The sequence below is a fragment of the Colossoma macropomum genome, unplaced genomic scaffold, assembly GCF_904425465.1.
Source record: "Colossoma macropomum unplaced genomic scaffold, Colossoma_macropomum, whole genome shotgun sequence".
Lineage (NCBI taxonomy): Eukaryota > Metazoa > Chordata > Actinopteri > Characiformes > Serrasalmidae > Colossoma > Colossoma macropomum.
The window spans coordinates 12622798-12649453 of NW_023494803.1; the positions used below are offsets into that span (position 1 = coordinate 12622798).

The 26656-nt window shown below is 39.6% G+C and overlaps 1 protein-coding gene across 1 annotated transcript; it reads left to right on the plus strand.

Annotated features, from left to right (window-relative positions):
* Positions 1-9154: 9154 nt before the first annotated feature.
* On the plus strand, positions 9155-22497 carry LOC118823569 (cathepsin L1-like). The gene is made up of 9 exons (XM_036593257.1): positions 9155-9218; positions 10227-10344; positions 14629-14771; positions 14899-15093; positions 16734-16922; positions 21338-21500; positions 21839-21947; positions 22088-22189; positions 22390-22497. Exons 1-8 carry the CDS (start codon positions 9159-9161, stop codon positions 22185-22187), a joined length of 1077 nt encoding a protein of 358 aa, XP_036449150.1. The 5' UTR covers positions 9155-9158; the 3' UTR covers positions 22188-22189; positions 22390-22497.
* The last annotated feature ends 4159 nt before the right edge of the window (positions 22498-26656 follow it).

A 26656-nucleotide genomic window follows, 5' to 3' on the forward strand; every position in this document is an offset into this window, starting at 1 on the left:
TCTGTTCTAGGACCACTATCATTCTCGTTATGTCTCCAATTACTAACCTTACACACACAAACATGATATTAGCATTCGTTGCTGGACCAAACTGTATTATTGATCTACTGTACAGGCCGCTGTTCACTGTGACTGGATGCTCACAGGTCTGTGGGAGAAACACAGATTTGAGTCAGATAATATTGGTTTGCATTCATTTGAAATTTAGCTATTTCCACTAATTATAAACACCTTTAGAGTAAACTCTCAGGAGAGTGAACACACTTAAACTTGTGCTCCCAGAATCATTTTCCTCAATTATTACTTACAGATACAAACTTCCAACATAATATACAATGTCATCTTTATTCAATGTTCACAACACAGTTTCAGGTTTAAGTTTGTTCTTCTTGCTTTCCTGTAAACTAAAGCAATTTCAATTTTCATGCAGCATTTATTAAAGACCCACAGCACTCAAAATCATACTTTTTAATGCTAAACTCATTTTAGGTGGACTTTCTCAGTCTCTTTTCTCAGTTGCTTCACTTTTAAAAATGTGATTTGCTAAATATCAAAGATTAAAATAATCTTTTGTACTTCTTGTTGTGCATAGGACATCACAACAAACAATAAACAAAACAATGTTTTAAACAATTAAAATGCTTGACAACACAAATGGAAGACATGAAGAAGAAGAAGAAGAAGAAGAAGACATAAGACACATCTTTACAAGTATAGACTTGAAAGATGTTGAAATTTAACGGATGTGACCACTCGCACATTTTGTTTCTGCATTCTGACACACTCGCACTAAGGTGCTGGGTGCCAGCTTTTACATGCCCTCCAGGGCACTATACAATGTTTGGGTGCAGAGGCACTAAGCAGTATAAGGGTACTAGAGTACTCTGTGGTGCTGGGAAGCTGGGCACTAGGCTTTGGGGGCCCTCTGGGGTATTTGGCAGTGCTACAGAGCTGGATGCCAGCTTGGTGATGCCCTTTGGAGCACTAGACTACTAGACTACTAGACTACTCAGTCTTTATTTGTCTTAATACTTATTCATTTCAGTTAGTCTTATAGGGCACAATAGGCTTACAGTTATAATTCATATTTAATATCATAGATCAAGAGAAAAACAAATTCCTCAAGTTTTGAACCTGAATGAAGCTTATAATCCATAAATTAGCACAAGAAACTGCTAGCCGCATGTGCAAATCATCACACACCTGTGCCATTTGTGATATTTCAGAAATCTCCCCTCTCGCTGCCCTCACAAAAAAGTGCCAGGGCCAGTTCCAGTGGTCCCCTGATGCATGTAGGGCCTATGAGGACATCAGTCACAGTCCAACCTCAGCATATATTTGGGACATGTTTGCTTTTTACTAATTTATCTCCTGGAGACCAAGAATCTTAAGATACCCTGGGCAGTGGGGACCCCCTCTGCTCCCTAATATAGTCTTAAACTCATCCTTCCACACACAGATTCTAGCCTCTTGCTATTCAGAAGGCTCTCTGGGATGAGCATAATCCAGAAAGTGGGGGACACCAGGGAAACTACATGTTAGTGAGCCATTTTAGAAGGCCTTCTGTCAGCTCCTTGAGGCTTAAGTGAGCTTTTTGTAAATGTTTCCACACCCATTTAATGGACAAAATGAGAGAGCGAACCAGGAGCGTACCCTGCACTGCCCAGCGTTGATTTGGGAATCTATGCTATTTCTGAGGAAATTAGATATAAGATAATCCACTTGCAAAAAAAGTTTTCAAAACTGTACCTCAAAAAATGACAGAGAAAAGTGGACTTGTTGGTTTTTGGTCTTGATCTAGTGGTTGTAGCAGTCTTGTCTATAACACTACAGCTTATAGTTCATAAATGTAAATGCCAGATTTTCTGCTTGTTCTGAAATGAATTATGAAGTCCCACAAGGCTCTGTTCTAGGACCATTGTCATTCTCGTTATGTCTCCATTTACTAACTTTACACACTGGTTGGCATTCGTCTGAAATTGAGCGACTTCCACTAATTATAGACACCTGTAGAGTAAACTCTCAGGAGAGAGAACACACTTTAAACTTGTGTTCCCATCATCATTCTCCTCAATTATTACTTACAGATACAAACTTCTAAAATAATGTACAATGTCATCTTTATTCAATGTTCACAACACAGTTTCAGGTTTAAGTTTGTTCTTCTTGCTTTCCTCTGAACTAAAGCGATTTCAATTTTTATGCAGAATGAAAGAGCCATAGCACTCAAAATCATGCTTTTTATTACCACACTCATCTTAGATGGACTTTCTCAGTATTTCAATTTTTAAAAAGTGGTTTGCTAAATATCAGAGATTAAATTAATCTTATGTACTGTTTTGTGCATAGGACTTCACAACAAACAATAAACAAAAATGTGAACAGTAAACAAAACAATAATGTAAAGAATTAAAATGCTGGACAACACATGAAGAGAAGACAGGAAGAAGAAGAAGACATAAAACACATCTTTACAAGAACAGACGTGAAAGATGTTGAAATGTAACGGATGTGACCACTAGCACATTTTGTTGCTGCATTCTGACACACTCAACGTGATATTTGACACACTCAAATTAGTTGTAAGATAATCTACTTGCAAAAAATCTTTCAAAATTGTAGCTCAAAAAAATGACAGAGAAAAAATGGACTTCGTTTTTGCTCACTGTTCACTGCATGCAGTTATGTAAAGTTTATTTCAGTGTGTAAGTGAGCCAGACTACCTGATTTCTAGTTTACATAGTTTTAATATGCAAGTCTACTTATTAGGTCTGCTTGTTAGGAAACCAACTGGCTGGCTTAGATCTATCCTCTTTGATCTCCTTTACAAGGTGAAATAGAACTAGAGTTCACTGGCCTGTAAGCACTAGGCAGCAATATGAATCTGGACTGTTACTGTCCACTGGGCAATAAGACCAAACTAGGGTGCTGGATGCCAGCTTTTACATGCCCATCAGAGCACTATACAATGTTTGGGTGCAGAGGCACTAAGCAGTATAAGAGTACTTGAGTACCAGGTGGTGCTGGGAATCTGGCCTCCAGTGGTGGATGAAGTACACGAATCATGTACTTGAGTTAAAGTAGAAATACCCAAGGTAAAAAATAAGTCCTCCCTTTAGACCTCCACTTGAGTAAAAGTACAAAAGTATTTGCCTTCAAATGTACTTAAGAATCAACAGTAAAAGTACTAAAAGATTAATTATGACTCTAATGTCCTATTATCATTTTTGTAACAAGATGCATCCTTCATTAACTCATTTTAGGTGAAAACACTCTAGTGTCACTCTTGATAAACCAACCTTTTAATAGATTGTCATTAATTAGTCTGATGCTGATGTCTATTAAAATTATCATAAGCACAAAACACTGAAGGCAAACAATTTCCATTAGGTAGAACCGAGTGGCTCTAAAAATAACTTTTTGCAAACAAGCAAAGTTTCAGTTTAAGATTTATTTACAACTTAGGTACAAGTTTAAGTTTAATAAAAACTTGTTTTAAACACAAATGAGTTTTCCTTAACTATATTGCATCTGTAGGTCTCTGTTCATAAACATAAACTAACCAAAACAAACTTACTATAAAATGAAAGTGTTTGTATAAATTCAGAAAAAAGAAACATGCCAGTCACAACTGCATATGAGTACATATTTCTATATTGTGGTCTATTTACTCAAAGTTAGGTTAGTTCCATCATTTATGTTGAAATAGACACTCCCAAAATGTTATGCTGCTGCACTGATGTTGAATCGTATGCTTGCACTGGGTTGGTATGTCCAAAACAAGTTGAAAACAAAGTGCGCTGTGCCCTGATTGGTGTTCTTGCTTCGCACTTCTTTCGTTTTGACATGTTATGTTTTTATACACACATAAACCAAAAGGAATGACAGATTTCACATAATATAGTTTGGTAAAAAGTGAGATATTTGAGTTTGAAATGTAGTGGAGTGAAAGTAAAAAGTCGACCAAATGGAAATATTTCAGTAAAGTACAGATACACAAAAAAACTACTTAAGTACAGTAACAAATTACATTTACTTAGTTACTGTCCACCACTGCTAGGCATTAGGCTTTTGGGGCCCTCTGGGGTATTTGGCAGTGCTACAGAGCCAGATGCCAGCTTGTTGATGCCCTTTCGAGCACTAGACTACTCAGCCTTTATTTAACTACAGTCAACAAATACTTATTAATTTCAGTTAATCTCATATTAGTGAAGGAAGCTTATAATCCACCAGTTAACATAAGAAACTGCTAACCGCATGTACAAATCATCACACATCTGTGCCTGGTTTTCCTTCAAAGGCAGGTCATTTTTAAAAGTTTTTTGTTTTTACTTCCTGTGCTTAGCATCTTTGTGATATTTCAGAAAATCTCCCCTCTCACTGCCCTCACAAAAAAGTGTCAGGGCCAGTTCCAGCGGACCCCTGATGCATGTAGGGCATAGGAGGACATCAGTCACAGTCCAACCTCAGCATATATTTGCGACATGTTTGATTTTTACTATTTTATCTTCCAGAGACCAAGAATCTTAAGATACCCTGGGCAGTGTGGACCCCCTCTACTCCTTAATATAGTCTTAAACTCATCCTTCCACACACAGATTCTAGCCACCTGCTATTCATGTTAGTGAGCCTTTTCAGAAGGCCTTCTGTCAGTCCCTGGAGGCCTCAGTCAGCTTTTTGTCATGTTTCCACTCGCATTTAATGGATAAACTGGGAGTGTGAACCAGGAGCGAGCCCTACGCTGCCTAGCATTGATTTAGGAATCCATGCTATTTCTGTGGAGATTAGATATAAGATAACCCACTTGCCAAAAAGTTTTCAAAATTGTAGCTCAAAAAATGTAAATGCCAGATTTTCTGCTTGTTCTGAAATGAATTATGATGTCCCACAAGGCTCTGTTCTAGGACAATTGTGATTCTCATTATGCCTCTGTTTACTACCATTACACACATGATATTAGCATTCTTTGCTGGACCAAACTATATTATTGGTCTACTGTACAGGCCGCTGTTCACTGTGACTGGATGCTCACAGGAATATGTGAGAAACACAGATCTGAGTCAGATAATACTGGTTGCCATTCGTCTGAAATTGAGCTACTTCTACTAATTACCTATACCTATAGAGTAAACTTTCAGGATAGTAACTTACAGTTACTTACAGATACAAACTTTCACATAATGTACAATGTCATCTTTATTCAATGTTCACAACACAGTTTCAGGTTTAAGTGTGTTCTTCTTGCTTTCCTGTAAATTAAAGCAATTTCAATTTTCATGCAGCAATCATTGAAGACCCATAGCACTCAAAATCATACTTTTTAATGCTAAACTTTCTCAGTATTTCAATTTTTAAAAAGTGGTTTGCTAAATATCAAAGATTAAAATAATCTTTTGTACTTCTTGTTGTGCATAGGACGTCACAACAAACAATAAACAAAAATGTGAACAGTACACAAAATGGTTTAAACAATTAAAATGCTTGACAACAAATGAAGGGAAGACATGAAGAGAAGACATAAAGAAGAAGAAGGAGACATGAGAGACATCTTTACAAGTGTAGACCTGAAAGATGTTGAAAAGTAACGGATGTGACCACTAGCACATTTTGTTGCTGCATTATGACACACTCACCGCAAGTGTCTCTGATCACTGCATGTGGCCGTTTCTGTCACATTTCTGTTGTTGAAAAGAAGGAAAAGAAGAGGAAAATATTAAGCAATCTGTATGCAGGTGCTTATTTTCAAACAATGTTACTTCCACCATGAATAAATGAAAAAATAAGTGAAAATAAACTAAACACTAGTGCTTATTATAATGTTATAATTTTGTATATTTTTAATGTGTATGAGATGTTTAAACAAGCTATCAAGTTAGTTAGCTAGCTACCGCACTCCATGTGATTTGCATTGATATGAGAAGTGAATTGATATGCTGGGCATCATCATTCATCAGCATCATCATATACATTGTCCTGAGTCCATTGTCATTATATGTGTTGACAGAAGTCCATCATCTTTATGAGCTACTGAGCTCCATATGATTTGTGGTGAAGAGAAGCGAATTAAAAGCCTGTTTGCTTGTCCCAATTATCATCATCAATCATCATTATTATGTTTTTTGACCTGTTCATCATTTTCATTGTCATCATCATGTGTGTCCATCATCTTTATCATCATCACCTTGGTTGTCCTGAGTTCATCATTGTGTTGACCTGAGTCTATCATGATGACAATGATGATGTGTGTTGTTCCTCATCATCATTATCATCATCATGTGTTTTGTTGAGTCCATTGTCATCATACCATTGTGTTGACCCATGTCCATCATCATCAACATCATCAACATCATCATCACCCCTCACACAAACTGTTCTCTCTTCTGCCATCTAGAAGAAGGTACCCTCACAGCCAAACTGGGCAACAGTCTCTTTCCATAAGTCATCAGATTACTCAGCTCCCACGGACCCCCTCACACACATATATATAACACCCACACGGACCCACACACCCACATACATAACAATATGGGACTAACTCACTCTTCACTTCTTGCCGTTCCAAATTATGGAACACTGTATAAATATAGTCACTGCATTTCACTGAAACACTTCACTTTAACAATTTTAGCTGCTAAAATTACTGTATCAACCAAATACTGTATACTGTATATTGCTGCTCTGGTTGCTACCTCAGTGACTCTTAGGCTATATGCAAGGCTATCTGCTAAGCTGCTAATATGTCATAGTATGTTACATCCTCCTTTGCACAGCTCCACATACTCTCAGTACTGTGTACTGCCTGTGTTCTGTTTAGTATTTATTGTAAGTATTTAGTGTACTGTATTGTCTGCACTTGTTCTGCACTTGTGTTCCTGTGTTTTTCCTGGAAGAATGTTGTTTCATTTCACTGTGTACTTGTATATAGCTGGAATGACAATAAAGCCTGACTTGACTTGACTTGAGTTATGACTGTGGATGATGATCACTTTCCTGAAATCCAAGCCCCCAGAGAAGACCAGTGAGGTTGAACAGATATTGCTCCCATGGACTGATGACTGAATGGGATGAGAGAGTGTTGATACAATAGTTGATAGCAGATGAGCAACTGAAATGACTAGGAGATGAGCAGGTTCCCAGGAGCACCCAAAACAAACAATTCTAGTCTAGTCTGAGGCATGGAGAGGAGACAAAATGAAGGCCTATGAGGCATGCATCATCCAGAGAAGAGACAGATGGAGCAAGATTAGTTGTTCTGAAGGGGTTCCAGAGGCAACACGCATGGAGTCACTTCCAGACAGTGACAGTGCTGTTCCAGATTCTGATAACGCCAGCAGGAGTGGGTGGACGCATTCTGTGGCTGAAGGTAGGGCTGAATGATTTATTTTCTATGATGAGGCCAATTTGGTCCAGGAGACCCTCGAACATAGTGTACCAGACTGCCCGTTAGTTGTGCCAGAGGTTGTGTGGTCATGTTCACAGCATGTGGGTGTGTTGTTGCTTCTGAGTAGTGCAACTCCTCTTCCATCTCCAGTTGAAGGTGCAAAGCCAAGGGCTGAGAACATGTGGTGATGACCGCTGTCTGGAAGGGAAGTTGGGTCAAATGATCTTCCTCTGTAGGAGAGATGGTGAGCATGGTAAGCAACAAAATGTCTGTTGCACAGTGACACATAGCAGTACTGTCATTCACTGCTCATTGTGAAAACTTTGTCACAGGAAATGGAAGAAAGAGATGGGACTTTCTAAGTGATTTGAAATGCAGACAGTTTCTAAGTGTTGGTCCAAGTCCACTTTTTTAAGAACACCTGTCTCGCATCCTTCCAGCTTTGACTCACACATGGACATTTAGCAGAATCCTGTGGGAGATTACATGACTGTTGAATTTCTTCAATCCTCCAATCACCATTCGCAATCACCAGAAAATGGATGTCTTGCACCTGTTCTATGTGTCATATGACCACTAGTGTAGTTTAAAAGCGTGCGTTTTAGAGTCAGTCAGTTGCGAGGTATTGCTTCTGATAGTACTGAGCATTTCCAACTGCCCCCAACTGCTCCCCGGGCGCTGAGGATAGGACTGCCCACCGCTCCAGCCAAGTGTGCTCACTGCCCCCTAGTGTTTGTCTTCACTAGTGTGTATGTGGTGTTTCACTGCACGGATGGGTTAAATGCGGAAGTGAAATTTCCCCATTGTGGGACTAATAAGGGTCACTTAATCTTAATTTACTCTTTCCTGTTTGCCATGTTTGTGTATTTGACCCTATTTCTGGGTTTTCTGACTTTGCCTTTATGTCTTTGCCTTTTTGGATTTGATTTCTTTTGTTATGTTTGTCCTTGTTTGTCTTTTTACTCTTTTGTATTTGACCTACGCTACAAGATGACCAACTACAATTCTTGTGAAACCCTTTACAAGTAAAGCCTCATTTCTTGTGCTTTACCGTGAGTGTCTGACTGATTCTGTCACATTACAACACCACAGTGTTTGATCCAGGACTTCATAGCCTCTTGTTCTTGGCATCTAGCTCTTGTTTCTGAGCATGCATTTTTTGTGATGTCATGAAAAACCTAGCCATTTACATTTCTCTGCCTGTTCAGGCACCTATTTATTGTGCCCCGCCTTGGCGCTCAGGACTGAGAGCTGGTCAGGCCACTGCGCACCTGGACGACTGAATGGGTGTGAGTTTAAACCCCACTCTTGCTCACCTCGCGGCAGCATGGAGCCCGCCCATACCAAGTGCTCCAGGCAAGTGTGCTCACTGCCCCCTAGTGTGTGTCTTCACTAATGTGTATGTGGTGCTTCACTGCATGAATGGGTTAGATTGCAGAGGTGAAATTTTCCCATTGTGGGACTAATAAGGGTCACTTACTTACTTACTTACTTACTTACTTACTTACTATTTAGCCCTGCCCATTGACACATAAGTTATAAGGAATGGTTTAGCCTGTTTAGTTCATTTAGATTTATTTGTTTAGCTTCATTTCATTTCTCTCATCTTTGACCTTTGTAGAGCAAGGGTGCTGGTTTGACACATACTGTTTGCACAATTTATAAGATGATCTGGATAAAGGTGTTGGCTAAGTTTGTGGTGAGCAGAGCAGTTTGATAACATCTTTAGCACACAGACTGCCCACAGAGTGACAGATATAACCAAAATAACACCCGGATGAAGGCAGTAAACGGGGCTACACTTACAGAGAGCTTCAAGGCAGCGGATCACACTAAGGTACGAGCTCAAATACAGACAAAGATCTTTCCTAAGGTAAAAACAATGAGGCTGAAAAAGAAGTGTAAAATTAAAGTGGATGATGCTGAGTAACTTTAAATGTAATTCACTCTCGGTTATCTACAATGTAACTCAAAAGTTATGAGATGAATACTGTGAGCTGTGATGACCACTAGGAGGCCATCAAATCAACAATTGACTTCATTAATAAAACATGTACTAATTGGGCAAAATAGAATAAAAATTGGATCAATTTTGGACTCAGCATTAGTAGATTAGAGTTACTGGAGGTGAGAACATAACCACAGCACGGGTGAGGGTTGGGTTTTGGTTTGAGGTTATGGTTAGAGTTAGGATTAATGCCAGAATGAGGGTTAGATTTTGATTTGAGGTTATGGTTAGGGTTAGGATTAATGCCAGAGTGAGGGTTAGGTTTTGGTTTGAGGTTATGGTTAGGGTTAGGATTAATGCCAGAGTGAGGGTTAGGTTTTGGGTAATGTTGGGCAAGGTTAGGTTTTGCTTATTGGAAGTAACATATTAAGTCTACTTCATGTAACATGTCAACAATGCATTTTAATTTAAATAATGTATCAACAGAACATCTTCAAGATATTTACCTCAATGTATTCCGATGCTTCACTATTGCTACTTCACTGATATGATGTTGATGTGTTACTGATACTCTGTTAAATGTTTATTAATCATCTACAAAGGATCACTCCAAATAAAATATTACCTTTCATAACCTAATGATTTAAAACATAAGAGTAAATTGAAAAGCCTGGAGATGAGCTGGGGTGTATGGAGTTAATACAACTTAATAATACATCATTTCTATGGATTAAAGGTACTGGGGGGGATCCCTTGAGGGTTCCATTGCAGTGACAATTTAGTACATTTTTCTGATAGTGTAGGTAATATTTAATTCCAGTGATGCAATTTCTCTCAGTTTACTCCGGTAGTTCTAGAAAGTTGTTGCCATCCACTATTTCTTTAATATCACCACAGAGACTTCCTCTCGGCAGAATGAGGGTTTTGCTCGCTGTCTCCGCTCTTGTGGTTGTGGCCGGTGCAGCCAGTGTTTCTCTGGAGGATCAGGAGTTCCACACCTGGAAACTGAAGTTTGGTGAGAAATCTTTAATTAGGATAAAGTCTTACATATTATTTATTATAGTTATAAATATATGTGTGTATATCTGAAAGAACAGCAAATTAAATTTGATTTATTTGTGCAGTAGGTGGTAATTTAAACATAAATGATACAAAAACATATTAGAATAAATAAAAATTATATTGATATATATAATAATGTATATTAATATATATTAATATATATAATAATATAATTATGAAAGTAATTGTTGTTTGTTGTACCATTTCCAAACCTTGTCTTTATTAACTGTAGGTTTCTAATTATTTTGTTGAATCAGGTGTGATTTTGATGGAATTTAATAAATCTGGAGGTATCCAGAAGAAACTAGCTCACAATACATCCAGTACTTTTATTCTGATACCTGATATTTTTTCACCACAAACACACACACACTCATCTATATGGATATGGATGAGTCTACCGAATTGATTCAAAGTCAAAGCTGAAAACACATTTGGGACTTTTAACTGATCTGAACTTTAGACTACAATCCTTTTGATTTGAGTGACTCTGTACCTTAATTATGTTAAATTTTGTTAAAATAAATGATTTAACATTCCATTTTGTCTCTACCAAACAATAATGTTACTAAAACTTTACAAACTTTACCAAATGTTTCAGTAGTGACTGTTTCGCTAGTGACAATTTTAGCTCATTTCAAGCTCAAAACACAGCCTTTTGAACAGCTGTACAAACATAAAGTCATGATATTTTTCATTAAAACACTAAAAAGTACTGAACTGCAGAAATTCTTAATGTTCCACACTGATTTTCAGACTTTAGGACACATTTACTACAAAACAATGGGATCTAACTGCTCACCATGTGTTACAATCACACTGCTGACACCATTCTGTAACTGGATATTAACTAGATTAGGCTTTGGTTAAGATTAAAGTTAGGATTAGGGCCAGGGTGAGGGTAGGAAGAGGTTTTAAATTGAGGTTAAGGTTAAGATTAAGTGACCCTTGTTAGTCCCACAACAGGGAAATTTTATCTGCATTTAACCAATCCGTGCAGTGAAACACTACATACACACTAGTAAACGCACACACTAGGGGGCAGTGAGCACACTTGCCCAGAACGATGGGCAGCCCTATCCGCAGTACCCAGGGAGCAGTTGGGGGTTAAGTGCCTTGCTTAAGGGCACTTTAGTCACGTACTGTTGGCTCAGGGGATCAAACCAGCAACCTCCTGGGCACAGAGCTGGTTCCCTAATCTGCCTCAAGACTAGGGCCAGAGTGAGGTGTTAGAAATTCAGCAGGAAGAGTCAGGAGACTGGAGCTTCAGCGTTGACTGGAGTTTATTTCAACATACAGAGTATGGGTATAGACTGGTCGATCAACAGAAAATCAGCAGTATCAGGAGTCTAGTCTTATTCACGTGCATGCAGACTATCATGCATGAACACAGCTTGGTCATCAGGGTGTCACCAGTCTGGTCTGGTCACCAGTCTAGTCCAGTCTGATGACATGGTCTGACATGGTTTAAGTAGAGATACTGGGGGTTGGGGGAGGAAGGAAGTGGAAAAGGAGTTTGAGGAGGGATAAGGAAGGGTTGTAGAAGGAGAATATGAATAGAGATGTAGGGGGTAGAGATAAGAGGGGTGACTGTTATCAGCTTAAGGTTGTGAGACAAAGGGTAATTTCAATACAAACAAAGGAGTGAGGGGCAAGGTGAGAGTGCAACCAGTTTCACCTTTCTGCCATTTGCTTAAACTCTACAATGAACATGGGACACATTTACTTCAAGAGGCGTGGCTAAAATATGGCTCCGCCTATGGACTAAAACTGTGTTTTGGTAGTAACATGAAAACGTGAGCATTTTTTCAATAAAGGTGAGTGAGGAGGGAGAGAGGAATAAGCCGTGTCCAGATGGAAGGGAGAGGAACGAACCAGACTAGGGTGGGCAGGGAAGGGGGCTATCTCTCTGCCATATTCCCCATCCAACGCTGAAAGCAATGCAGCCACCACAGGAGCTGGGGGGCGGTGGAAGGGCCAAGGCTCAGGGATGCCAAGCTCCTTGGGCTTGAGCACATCTTGTGTGGCCTGTGGGAGCTCGGCCACTTCAAAGGACATGCTCTCCTCATCATCCTCCTCGGGATAGACACAGCAGCAGCAATAACCCTGCTCAGTGTTGTCACACTCCGCTGCCCTTTTCCACTCTTTTGGGCACCTCTCACACCAACCTAACTCAGGCGGTGCCAGGCGCCGCCTCTCCTTCAGGAGCGTAGAGGCCGGTAAATCAGCCCAGCCAATCCGCTGCTTTGTTTCCTTTGGGTTGTTGAGCTGATTGCTCCATGCCTAGTAGAAGAGCTCCAATAGATCCAGGAATAAGGGATCAAGTCGCTGGCTCTGGCTTCTTCTATTCTTTCTTTTCTTTGCTCTTGGCTTTTTTCTTTTTGTAAATGAAACAGAAAAAAGCAAAATTAATGGCACTCACGGTGTAGCTGTGGCATGCCTCTGAGACTAACTCGGCTCCCAGTCACAGGACCCACCCAGAAAGGAGCGGTGGCCACATTCTCCACCAGTGCGGCATGGCCAGGGGAAGGGTCAACACACTGACTGGGAAACCCAATGAGAGCACAGAGGCACACACACAAACACCAACGCAAGTGAACAAACATGCTTTATTTACACGTGTCTAAACGAAACAAAACTGAAACTTAACTCTGCGTCGGCTTACTTAGCGTCGGCCTGCAAAGAGTCCTCTTCTTTTTTCTCCTTCTCGCTCCCTCTATTCTCCAGAGAGATCTAATTTTTAAAGGTGGCTGTGCTCCTCTTCTCATTAGTCACAACTGCATTATATCAGGGGAAAGGAGCAGCTTGCACCTGTGTGGGGGAGTGGTCACGGTGGCTCCCTCTTACCACCACAATATATATGAAAGTATTTGGACCACATGACTTTTTGCACACCTTACTGTTTTATTGATTTGATTTTGAATCAATATAATTGGTATTTTTATTCATTAATCCATACTTAATCATCCGTAATGACAGTGAAACATGGTTTTAAAGCTTTTAGAAAACTAATTTTCTAATTCACAAAAGTATTCAGAGCTTTCATTCAGTACTTTGTAGAAGCCCTTTGGCAGCAATTACAGCTGCAATTGTTTTTGAATACTTCTCTACAAGCTTTGCACACCTGGATTTGGGCAGTTTATGCCATTCTTCATGGCAGATCTTCTTAAGGCAATCTTCAGGTATCTGTATAGTTGTACGATGGGGTTTATGCCGGGGTTTTGGCTCAAGAACATTCAGAACATTCAGAGACTTGCCCCAAGGCCACTTTAGTGTTGTTTTGGCTGTATGCTTTGGGTCATTGTTATGTTGAAAGAGACACTGTTACCCCCAGTCTGAGTTTGCATGCACTCTGCAGGAGGTTTACCTTAAGAATGGTCATGTATTTGGCTTTTTTGTTTCCCTTTACTTGCTACTGAGAAGCACCCACATAGCATGATTCTGCCACCACCATGTTTCACCTTAGGGATGGCATCAGCCAGGTGATGTGCAGTGCCTGTTGCCAGACAGAATGCTTGCTGTTCTGCCCAAAGGGTTCAGTTTTTGTCTCAACAAACCAGAGAATGTTTTTCTTCACCTTGCTCCAATTCCATGAAGCATTTTTCCCCAGTAAGCTTTCGTCTCGCCATTCTGCCATACAGGCCGGATTTATGAAGTGCTGAAGAGATGGTTGTCTAAACAATAGGTTCTCCCATCTCTGCACAGACCTTTTGGAGCTCTTTTACAGTGAGTGCTGGATTCATTCTTACCTCCCTGACCAAGGCCCTTCTTTTCCTGATGCCCAATTGGGCTGGATGACCATCTCTAAGAAGGTTCAGGTTGTGCCAAGCTTCTTCTATTTCAAAATTTTTGAGGCCACTGTGGTCCTAGGAACACTCAAAGCCTTGTTTTTTGCCCTGATCTTTGCTTTGCCGCAATTCGATCTTGGAGATCCACAGACACTTCCTTGGACTTCATGACAATGCAGTGTAAGTTGTGGGCCCTTACTGAACCAGATGTGTGCCTTTTCAAACAATGTCCACTCAATTCAAATTGCAGCAAATGGACTTCAGTTGAGTTCTAGACAGGATGCGACTGGATGCAATGTGGAGTGGCCCAGGCTTTTGTGAAACACATTTCAACTTTTGATTTTTAATTATTCTCAAAAACATGTTTTTCATTTTTGTCATTATGGGTGATTAAGTGTATGGGTCATTTTTATTTGGCTCTGTATGAAAAAAAAATGTTTTCTTCTCAGGTAAGAGTTATGGTTCAGTGGAAGAAGAGACTCAGCATAAGATGATGTGGCTGGACAATCGTAAGCTGGTCCTGGAGCACAACATACTGGCTGACCAGGGCATCAAAAGCTACAGACTCGGCATGAACCGCTTTGCAGACATGGTGAGATCTCACTTAGACATTTCATTGCACAATTCACTGAATCTTTTCTCAACTCTGTTGATTATGTGCTCTTCAGTAATCATGTTTGACTTTTGGGGAGTCGCAACTCTCTCTTCTTCTCCAACAGGATAACCAGGAGTACCAGCAGATGTTTAAGGGCTGCCTGGGATCCCTCAAGGAGTGTGAGATTGATAATGCAACTACATTCTTCCAACCGGTAGAGGGTGCTGCTCTGCCCAGGACTGTGGACTGGAGGAAAAAAGGCTATGTAACCGAGGTTAAGGACCAGTGTCATTGTATGGCCTGCTGGGCTTTCAGTGCGGTGAGTTACAGCAGGACAGACAGAGAGGGAGAACCAGATGGACAAATAATTTTGAAGTAGTTTTGGGTGGTATGGGAAAATGTTTGTCATGGTATAATTAAAATTCGGTATATATCAAGATATTTCCAAACAAACTTAGATGCTTAAGTTAACCTATTTGAAAGGGGCTTATTATTGTGGGATGCCCCTTTTCAATTAGAAACATTTTTTAACAACCAAAGTATATCCAAAATATTTTTATTGTGCAGAAAAAGGTGGAACGCAACATTCGAATGTCAGTCTGTTAGTCATGTGGTTGCCCTACACACTCATCTCTCCAACTGTCAGACACTGCTCGAATTTGGAAAAAATCACAGTTATTCATGTTACAGAATATGTTAAGATCTGATTGCTAACTGGTTATCTTTTCTTAGTTTAGTTGCTGACAGATACCAGATTAAACAGGACTGTAAAGCGCTCACATTTGGCATTAAAAATATTCTTCATGAAAAGAAACATCAATACTCTGTACATATGCCATTCTTGGTATTGTTTCATTACAGACTTTGAATAAAAGATGAAGAGTCCTCCTCTGTATCTAATGTGAAGTTGCTCTTATTATTTAGCATTAGCTCACCTGGAGCTCATCTGAAGTGGCAGCGGTTCTCAGTCGGGCTCTCCACTTCCCAGAATTCCTCAGTTTGTCATGACTCCACTAATCAATCATACGCCAACCAGCAGATCTCAGTCACATGCTGATTCTCAGATTTGTCCCTTTGACTAGGTCTACTTGTTTATTTGCTCTTTGGTTACAATCCTCGCCCATGTATTGCCCATATAGTGTGTTTTGTTAATCTGGTTTCTGACCTGGTTGTGCGTTAACCCTGTTATTTCAGCTAATCACTGTTCTTGATAAACCCCATGGTTTATCTTTTAAATGCGAGTGACTCATTTCTTAAAGCCAGCGTTACACTTTCTGTTAGACATGAAAATCTGCTGCTTTTATGTCAGTGGCTGAAAGGTTTCCCTGAATTAACAGGGAAACAGTTTCCAGAATCAATTTTTGTTCTCAAATGATTTATGTCTGATCTGAATATCAAGTCAGTGTATTATTGAATAATAAAATGTTTTCAGATGTTGTCCTCTTGAGCTTATAGCTTACTTTGTGCTACAAGTCTGTTGGCATGTGTGTTACCGATGTTACCTAGTAGCATGTACTGAAAGTTTGACTAACATAGCAACAGTAACTAAAGGGGGATGGGACTTTCTCAGAATTTTGCAAATATTCAAAAAAAGAACAGGACATTTGCATATTAGTCTCATACTCCCACCACTTAGACCATCAGACACAGGAATTTTGAAAACATTAGTCCGGTTGATAACAGGTGGACTACAGTTGAGTTCTAGACACAACTCAAGGATCTCAAGGATTATTAAAGCAAACAGGATTCACCTGAATACAAAGAAAAGCCCCCAACTTCAGCAGCAGCTGCTTTACGGCTTGTTTTGCACACAAGCCTTCAATATCGTGGCAGGTAAAAGTAGGAGTACTCTGTGCTGTGGAAGAGTGGAACTTTAAAGGGAGCTTTATTTAAGAAAGAAAACACACCCCATTTCTATTTTTCCACCTCCCTTTGTTTTCTATTATCTCTCTCAGGCAGGGGGCACTCGAGGGTCAGATGTTCAAGAAGAAAAGGAAGCTGGTAAGCTTGAGCGTGCAACAGCTGGTCGACTGCTCCTGGTATTTTGGAAACCATGGCTGTAAAGGTGGTTGGCCGCATTGGGCCTTCAAGTACATCAAGTCCAGTGGAGGCCTGGAGACAGCGAGCGCCTATCCATATCAGGCCAAGGTGAGGCTGCAGTAAAGCTAAATTTATACAAATTTGTTCTTACTGTTTTTGATCAGCTAAGATCAGCTTTACACTGGAGCTGCAATGCTAACGGAGCTAGCAAGTAATGAATGCCAACTGTAGGGAAGAAGGGGGTTTATTGAGCCAGTGGGTAAAATGAGCCACGCTTGGTATTTTGGGTTTGTATTTTGTAAAAAAAACATGATCACAGATTCAGGAGAAATAGCTTATTTCACATGATTTCTGATTGAGATGAGCATGTGAAGGGAGCAGTGAGCTAAACAGAGCCAAAAATGTGATTTATCTCATGCCAAGTGAAATTATGAATGTTAAGATATTATAAGTCTTGCATGTTAAAGGAAATAGATGAACTTCTGATACATTTACATACTAGCTCACCGCAGTATAAGCTTCCACATGAGCTGCAGTATAAGCTTCCACAATGGGAGTTGTGCGGCAAATCGTGGGCAAGTTGATCCAATGGCTAAATTTACCTCAACTAAAATAGAATGTATTTTCATTTATAAATAGTTAGGTAAAATGTATTCTTGCACCTGACCTGTCCAGGGTGTATCCTGCCTTCCGCTCCAGCCTGAAGTGCAGGGAGTTTGCTTTTGAGTTAGCAAAGAGAAATGACCATTCTGTTTCTGAGAACCGGATGGAGCAGGTTTGCAAGTTTGTTCTTTTTTTTCTACCTAAAATGGTCCTATAAATTACATAATGTAACATTGGAGTCAATGAGGCTGGATGCAAGTTTTTTTTTTTGTTGTTTTTTTAATCAGATTAGAGAATCAGAGTCCAGAAACTGAGTAGCTGTTAGGCCAGAATTCAGACACTCGCAGACCACACGTAAGTAAAATAGGTTTATTAACAAAAGGAGGATCCAAAATCAAGGTCAGCCAGTCCAAGATCAAAAGTAAGATCATGAAAACAGTAACCATGAGGGAAGTCCAAAAAACAAAGTCCAAAATCCAGGAAACAAGATTGAATCAGAAATCGCAACAATACTGAGAGAGCAAGGCAAAAGGCAAAGTCAAAAACAAACAAGGCAATGGTCATATACAGTGAAGGAAGCAAACAAACAGACTGGAAGACTCTGTAAGGCTCTGGACAGTCAATTCTTTGGAACTATCCTATGCTAAAGCCCAGGCTTAAATACCAAATTAACAAGCACAAGAAACAAGGAACAGGTGTGGGTAATCAGTAGTCAGGTGAAGCAGACCGGTGAAAAGTCATGTGAGGGAGATCAGAGGTGATGTGATCATGTGAGGTGTTCTGGGAGATGGAGTTTGGAGGCTGGGAGGTAGTGACAGCGGGAACGGAGGGAAGCGTGACAGGGACTGAGCAAACACAGGAAATAAATACACTGAGGGGAAACAAGAAACACCTGGGACTAATAACTGGGGCTACAGACTACAGGCAGGTGACCAGGGGCCAGACCAAGGAGGAGACAGGCCAAAACAACAACATTTGACAAGAAAACAAAGGCACATGGCAGACATAAACAAAAACACATGGCACTGGGAAACAAGAAAAGCAAGGCTAAAACAGAGAAAGACAAAGACGGAATAAGACAGGATGTTACACATTACAAACATAACAACCCTTCCTTGATCACTACTACTTTGAATAATATGAACTAGAGTGGAAAATCTCTGGAGGGATTGGATTGTTCTTTATGTAGGTACACTGTTAGAAATAAAGGTTCTGTGCAGGTACATTTTTCGATCATTAAGGTAAAACAATGTAAATGTACCTCAAAGGTACAACAGTGGTTTTAAGGTTCAATTGTGTATTTAAATAGGTTTTTCCAGGTGAAAAGTATGTATTCGAACCTTTTCATAACCTAAAGTTTTAAAACAACAATAAAATAAAAAGCATGGAGACGAGACAGGGTGTGTGGAGCCAATACAACTCAGAAAATATCATTTCAATGGATTATGGTACAATTATGTTCCCTGACTAAAGGTACTGAGATGTATCCTTGAGGGTACCACCCCAGTGACAAGAGGGGTACTGCCCCAGTGACAGTTTCAGACCTTTTTTTCTGAGAGTGTAGATTATTTATGTGACACATTTCACCTCTACTGGGCTCAACTTTTCCCCTGCCTATGCTCAATTTACCCCTGCCTGAGGGCAAGCTGTGCCAAAGGACAAACCAAACATATTTAAAACAGCTAAACTTGTTTTATATTTAACCCTAAATATGCATAGCAACTATTGTCTGGGATGAATACACATTTGTTTTTCTATAAAATCATGAATTATGAAAAGTGGCTCATTATAGTTCTCCCCCGTGACTATTAGCATTAGGGGTGGGAATCTTTAGGCACCTCACGATTTGATTCGATTACGATTCAGAGGCTGCGATGTGATTATTAAACGATTATCGATGCATCTTGATGCATCTTTTTTTTCTATACAGGATTTCTTTTTTCTCACTGTGTGAGGACTTGATACTTTTAAAGCAAAGTATTTGTAATGATCCATAATGAATTTTCTTCCAATATCTTTTATTAATAAAACAAACGGAAGCGATGTGGCAAGTGAACTAGAAGGCTCTCATTCACTGCTCTCGTTTGGAGCACAGGAAACACTGGCTGCCACTCATCTGTGATAAAATGCGCTGTTACGGTGACATAAAATCCAGTAGCAATATATGCCCAAGGAACACATGTTACAGCCGTCCTACCCATTTTCTTTTATATATTTTTTTTTATTTTGTAACTTTAATTTTGATTTTGGTTTTGTAGAGAGTGGGGGTCGCTGTGTCAATAAAATATCTTCAAGACAGGATGCTGTATCTTGGCTACAAAGTGTGCAACATAGGGCGAAAGGCCTGGTTCTCAACGACTGGCGTGCAGACTGCAGTCTCGCCTGGCTAGTAGCGAATGAAAATGCAAAGAGATTTAAGATGAACATTTGGAGATGAATGGACTTATTTGCATTTATAAGCACTGCAGTTGGTTTCCTGGGATGTTAAATCTGCAACGAGAGACTGTCAAACACTAAAAAGTTGTGAAGATGAAGTTAGCTTCTCTTTCTAATTTTCACATTCCACCTTAAATGGTGCCGCATTTACGTTCTGTCACCTCAGGCAGAATTTAAGGTGGAACGGGTAAATTCGAACAAGAAGCTGGCGAATAAGAAGCGACTTCAGCCTTGTAAAACAGACAAATGTTGAGAGACATTTTACAATAAGATGCTCTACTTTTGAGGAAAAGTTTTCTGGTGGAGATGGGAGGAAAGCGGCTATAGCTAAAGCTTAAAGCAGAGCAAAGCAAGTCTGCGTTTTCATTAATATTTTTTAGCCTATACTAGGACATTAACACATATTGAGACATACTGGACAAAATGTTGTGACTCCTGAGGTGTATTTAGAAGAGTGCTTTTATAGAAGAAGGTAAAAACACTCAACTTTTAGTATAAGTCGATATTGTAGTATTTAGGAGTTCCATGTGCTCTGTTTCTGCAGGTTTGGAATGTTTAAATTAACAGGGCCCCCTGGTCCAAAGGCCCATAGGGAGTAGGCCTCTCACTTTCTCCCTTCTTCTCTTAGTTCCAAGTAGATGAGATTATTTTAATAAGGACCATATGTTCTGTCTCCTTTTTTTCAACAACAAGCAGCCTATATAAGCCATTGGCTCTAGCGGTCTGGGGGGGGCACTTTAGAATTGGCATGGATCCCCTCTCAGGTACTTTATAGTTTTTGATATGATACTGTTTTACTTTGTAATAAACATCCTATACAATGAAGACAGTGTCAGCGGAGTCTCCTTCATCATCTTCACATCATCACTACTTAATAAACACTCCCAAGGTGGTCTGATTTTTGTTGAAATGACAAAATGGCTCTTCTTAATATTTGGGTTGTCGACTCCTGACCTAACTTAAGCTTTTAATTCAGAGGGAGCCGGTTAGACTTCTTGCTCATCCAGGTGTGTTTTTGTTATGTGCTGTCACAGACTGTCCGGGTGCTGCACTTCCGCACTTCCAAGTTCCGCCTTTTGTGTTCCGTCAACAATACGTTATAAATTAAATATTTAGAAAATCGATTTTTGACATTCGTGAATCGATTCAGAATCGCCCACGTCCGTGACGCAATGCATCTAACAAACGATTTTCCCCCCACCCCTAATTAGCATGGTGCTAACTGCATGAATTTTGTCCATTTTTATATGTCAGTATTTTAAGCAGGTGTGTGATGATACAGGCAGACAGTTTGCACAGTGCTAATTTCTGGGGTCTTGGATCTTAGCTTTATAGCTCCAGTGCAGACTTTTTTTTGTTTTCGCACCGTTTATCTTAATTTGGAGTAAGAGAAAAAGTTTAGAAATTTGCTTTTTGAAACTATCCCTTTGAATTTTGAACCAAAAGTATAGCAACCCATTCTAATTCTTTCCATCTCACTTCAGGAAGGGAAATGCAGGTATGACAATCAGAGAGCATGGGCTAAGTGCTCTAACTATAAAAGAGTGAGGCCCAAAGAAAAGGCTCTGAAGAACGCTGTGGCCACAGTCGGACCTATTTCTGTGGCTATAGACGCCTCGCAACACAGCTTCCAGCTCTACGAGTCAGGTAAACCTCAGAAACCTGCTGTACTCTGTGTGCTTCTAAATGCTCCTTTGTTCTGCTGGTCTGTTAGCACACATGTTACAGAGGCTACCAGGCAGCATGTATTGAGTGTTTGGCATAACTAAGGGAAGCGGGACTTTCTTTCAGAACAAATTGTCAATTAGACACTGTTGCTGCAAGTTGAGTTTTCTGTGATACTCCTTGTCTTATTCCTGCTTGTTGAGGGTGTCTGGATTTGCCTGATTTCTAAGCTTGCATTATTATCTGATTTACCAGATACTTAATTGATTAGTTAATGATTGAATATCCTAATTGAAAGCTGGTAACCTGAATGATTACAGGTGTGTATGATGAGCCGAACTGCAGCAGCACTAACCTGACTCATGCCGTACTGGCTGTTGGTTATGGCACTGCCAAATCCAGAAAGGACTACTGGCTGATCAAGAATAGGTAAACAAACAAGTTAGCAAAACATTAAGAAAGTTTCTGATTGTTGGAAGGGTAAACAGAAGTGCAACATGGTCTGGGAAGGTACTGTGCTTTATTAAGATGAAATGAATATCCAACATTCACAGTAATTTGTTTTGCAGCTGGGGTACTGTGTGGGGTGATAAAGGCTACATCAAGATGTCCAGAAACAAGAGGAACCAGTGTGGTATTGCCACATATGCTTACTACCCTGTGGTTTAAAGGTATAAGCTGAAGCTGGGATAGGATCTCTAGGAGGTCAGTGGACCTCCTGGAGCTGGGATGGGATCTCCAGATTTAGAAATGGACTACACCAATAAATATGTTGTATCTCTAAATATAATAATAAATAAGAATGAAAATTAAGGATGCAGCAGTTCATGTGAATTAATTCTGTTATTTATGTGTTTATTTTTGTTTACAGACTGGAGAGAGAGCCTGAACACCCCAAGAAAGAGGTTACAGTCTGGAAAGAATTTATTCACCAGTGCAGCAAAAAAGTTTTCTTTTGACATTTATCTCTGAATTGCCTTTACATTACATTTCTTTTTCAGTTATTTTAAAGTAGAATTAGCATTAGCTAAACCACTATCTTTTCTGATAATACAAAATTAATCTCAGTGTGAAATACTGTTTCTGACTGCTCAAAAACAAAATAAACTCTCAGCATTTACAAAATCTGTAATGGCTGTAATTCATTCCAACACCTCACAGCAGCATACACACACACACATTAACATCCAGCAGCAAAAATGAATTGTTTGAATAGTTTTAATATGCAAGTCTACTTGTCAGGTCTACTTGTTAAGTAGGTGACTCCATCAAACCACCTTGTGAGGACACTAAGGCCGGCTCTGATCTCTCTGAATGGCTTTCATGTGGTTCGGTGCATGATAAGAAATAATGAATGATATGAAACAGTAGGGTTAACTCCAGACCAGGACAAAAGCAAGAATAGCCAAACACGGTACATAGGAACAGACAAAAAGAGTAGTGAGTAAACAGGTGAGGATCTAAACCAAAAAGCAAACCAACCGGTAACCTTAGCCAAAGGGGTAAATCAATGAATCAACAACAGTAGACAAAACAGGGTCATAACTAGAAAACAAACTACAGACAGAAGGCTCAGTATGCACTGGTAGACAGAGGCAATACCTCACAATGAGAGAGATAAACAGAGAGGTGTATATGAGACGCTGCCCTCCTGTAATCCCAAAAAGCTAAACACATGAAATGGGCTTCTGTGATTTCCACACCATTTATATGTTTTTCTTTGGAATTAACTAGCATATTTTAAAAAGCAATCTATTACCACCAATACTGTAGTATTACCCTGATGGGGGGAGCTTATAAAATCCACATTGATGTGTGAGCGGGGCCTCTGTGAAATGGGCAACAGTTTGAGGAGTGAATTCAGGTGAGTCAGAGTCGAGTCTCAAGGGTCCTTCTGTCAAGTCTTTCATTTAACCTATTGAGAAACTGTAGAACAGACTCAGTTTATATCATAATACCTACATTTAGAGCCAGTTATTCATTCCACCTAATGAGAAACTGTAGAGCAACACTCACAATCACTCAAACCACAAGTTTGTGCAAATTCTTGACCGTAACATTTGCACATTTGTGCTTTTCTTGGCCTACTTCCCAAATGATGAAAGTATAGTTACTGAACATCATATTTTGTGATAAACCTCACAGCTGAGACTGGGGTTTGTATGTGTAGGTTCTCCTGATGTCTGCAAAGTGGTTCATGCTGAATCTGTAGCTTTTGATGCCCTGGTCAGCCAGCATGTTGTGTTCCAGGACCAGATTGTGATTGTCCAGCCAAATTATCACCTCGCCGAGACCTTATTTTCACATAGAAAATCAACACATACATGAAATTTGACCAGGCGTGCACATACAGAAATAACTGAAAATATAAATTTAGTGAATTACTTTAATAGTTAATAAGAGCTTGTGGTCACTATAGCTAACATGGAATGCCAATGCAAGCTATTCAGTGAAACTCCACTGAACAACTTTTTGACTTTATGATATGCTGTTGGGCAGGGGTCAGCAATACAGATGTTAAGAAGAGCCATTTTGTCCTTCTTAAAAAAATAAAACCACCTTGTGAGCCACAACATTTCATGTCCATTTTACCATCTTGGCTGTAAGTATGTCTCAGCATGTACTAATGTGCTAGTATAGTCTAACAAATTTAATATAAACAAAAATACAGACTTTGCTCTGCTTTAAGCTTTAGCTCCACTATAGCCACTTTTCTCACATCTTCGGCAGGAAACTTTTCCAAAAGTGGAACAGTTTCTTGTACAACGTCTCTCAACATTTGATTTTTTTTACGAGGCTAAAGTCGGCTTATCATTTGCCATCTTCTTGTTCAAATATCATCAGTTCTACATTGACTCCACCATTTAAGACCGTCTACTGTTAAAACTGCGTTAGAAGCAGAGCTTATTTTATTGCAAAGGAGGATTATTTTATTTTTTACCCACAAATCTAATTCTGCTGCGGAGCCGCAACAGAGCAGTAAAAGAGCTGCATGTGGCCGACCTCTGCTATAGGGGGCTTTCTGCCCCATGTCCTGGGCACTTCTTTCCTTCTGTTTTGATCAAATATCCCTCTCTCTCAGATGCTAGAGGGTCAGATGTTCCAGAAGACAAGGAAGCTGGTATCCTGAACAAGCAACAGCTGGTCAACTGCTCTTGATTTTTTTGCAAACCATGGCTGCAGAGGTGGTCAGAGCAGGTCTTCGAGTATGTCATACACAGCGGAGGCCTGCAGTCAGAGAGTTCTTATCCTTATGAGTCCAAGGTGAACCTAGAGCTTAGTGACGAGTGGAGAGTAGACCTGCAAATTAAACAGAACAATCAAATAAAGAAACCACAGTGCAGATCAAGAGTTCATCAAAGCATCAATTTTACACAATTTCCAATACATGTTTGGTGTCCGATTTTGGTTTAGGTTAGTTTTCCACTGTACAGTAAAGTACAAGTAATGGAAGTTCAAGCTGTGTTGTGTTTTTAAGTAATGACAGGCTGCGTGAGGATGGCTAGCATTCTGGCTAATACTATTAACTATAAAAAAGGACAAAATATGCCACTTTGAACTCTTTATTTAGTCCATTTTATAGATAACAGTGTGAACCAGAATACTAGCCTGTCCTGATTGTTCCTTTCTTTTTTCCAGGTTGGGATGTGCAGGTTTAACCTGATGAATGTTAGCGCTACCTGCCTTGCCTATGAAGAGCTGTGAGATGGGTGGAGATGAGAAGGTTCTGCAGGAAGCCGTGGCCTTAATCGGGTCAGTTTCTTCAACCATAAACACTAGCCGTCACACTTTCCAGCTCTACAAGTCAGGTGAGCCTCCAAGACCAATATTCATCATCCAACTAATTTCCAAAGTTTGTCTGTACTGGTGCCCACACCCTTTACTCACTACCATATCATCCCTTTGGAATTATAAGGTTCTATCGGCATTTGACAAGCGATGATTTTCAAGGTACACAAACAGTTTACACTTGTAATTTGTTTTAAAACATAACATTAGTGTTGAGTTGAATTTAATGCTATCTATGACATTTTATAAGATTTATTTATCTTTATTTTATTTATTTTCTATGATATTTATTTATGTTTCTTGTCTTATATTGACAGAAAGAAGAAAAAGAAAGGATGGATGAATGAATGAAATGAATTTAATTTAATAATAAATTTAATTTAATAATAGTGTTTATTTTTTAATGACCTTTAAGACTTAACATTTAAGACAATAAGAGTTTTTAAAGAGCTGTAAGAAGACAGGCAGAGATTCGGCAACATGTTTTCATGTTTTATAAAATTATATAAACTTTTTCCGCTGGCACCGAGCAGTACAGCGGCATGACAAAGAAGCAGAACCTGATTGGTTCTTTAGTGTGTATTGAAGTGCTGATTGGCTTGCAGATAGGACCTTATAGAACTAAGTTAGAGTTTGACTTTGGAGATAGAACCTATTTGTTTTCTAAATAGAAAGTACAAAACTACATACAACTAAACATCCACAGGTGTTTCTGTCCATCCTTCCACTGTGAGAAGACGACTCAGCGCTGTGGGTCTGAAAAGATGTGTAGCTGTCAAGAAGCCTCACTGAGAAAAGGAGACAGACACATCAAACAAAGAAGCTGAACAATGGACTGACCACCCCAGAGTCCAGACCTCAATATCACTGACTGTGTTTGATTACTTCAGAAAATGATCAACCAACTTCTAAGACTGAACTTTGGAGGCGTGTCTGCAGATTTCTTTGAGAAACTGAAAGTGAGTCTCCTGAAAAGAATGGAAGCTGGAATAAAGGTAAAGAGTGACTCACTGAACACTCACACAGCTGAGATTAGATTTAGTTGTTGAGGCCTCTGTGGGGTTTTCTGCTTTTTTCCTGATGTTGAAAAATAACTTGTACTAAATGGTTCTTTGACAGTAAATTAAATGAAGGCTGCTCTCTGACCTTTGCATAATATGGTCAAAAGAACAAAAAAATCATACAGTCTCTTTAACTCCAATGACTCATCAGTGTTTGTTTTGATATGCAGTAATACAGTATCAGGTAACATTGCTTTCAGTTCTCTACTGTTCTGCTCACTCAGCGGGTCACAGGACCAGCAGACTGGCACTGTGCTTTAGCTATTTACCCTTTTCTAACCAGGTAAA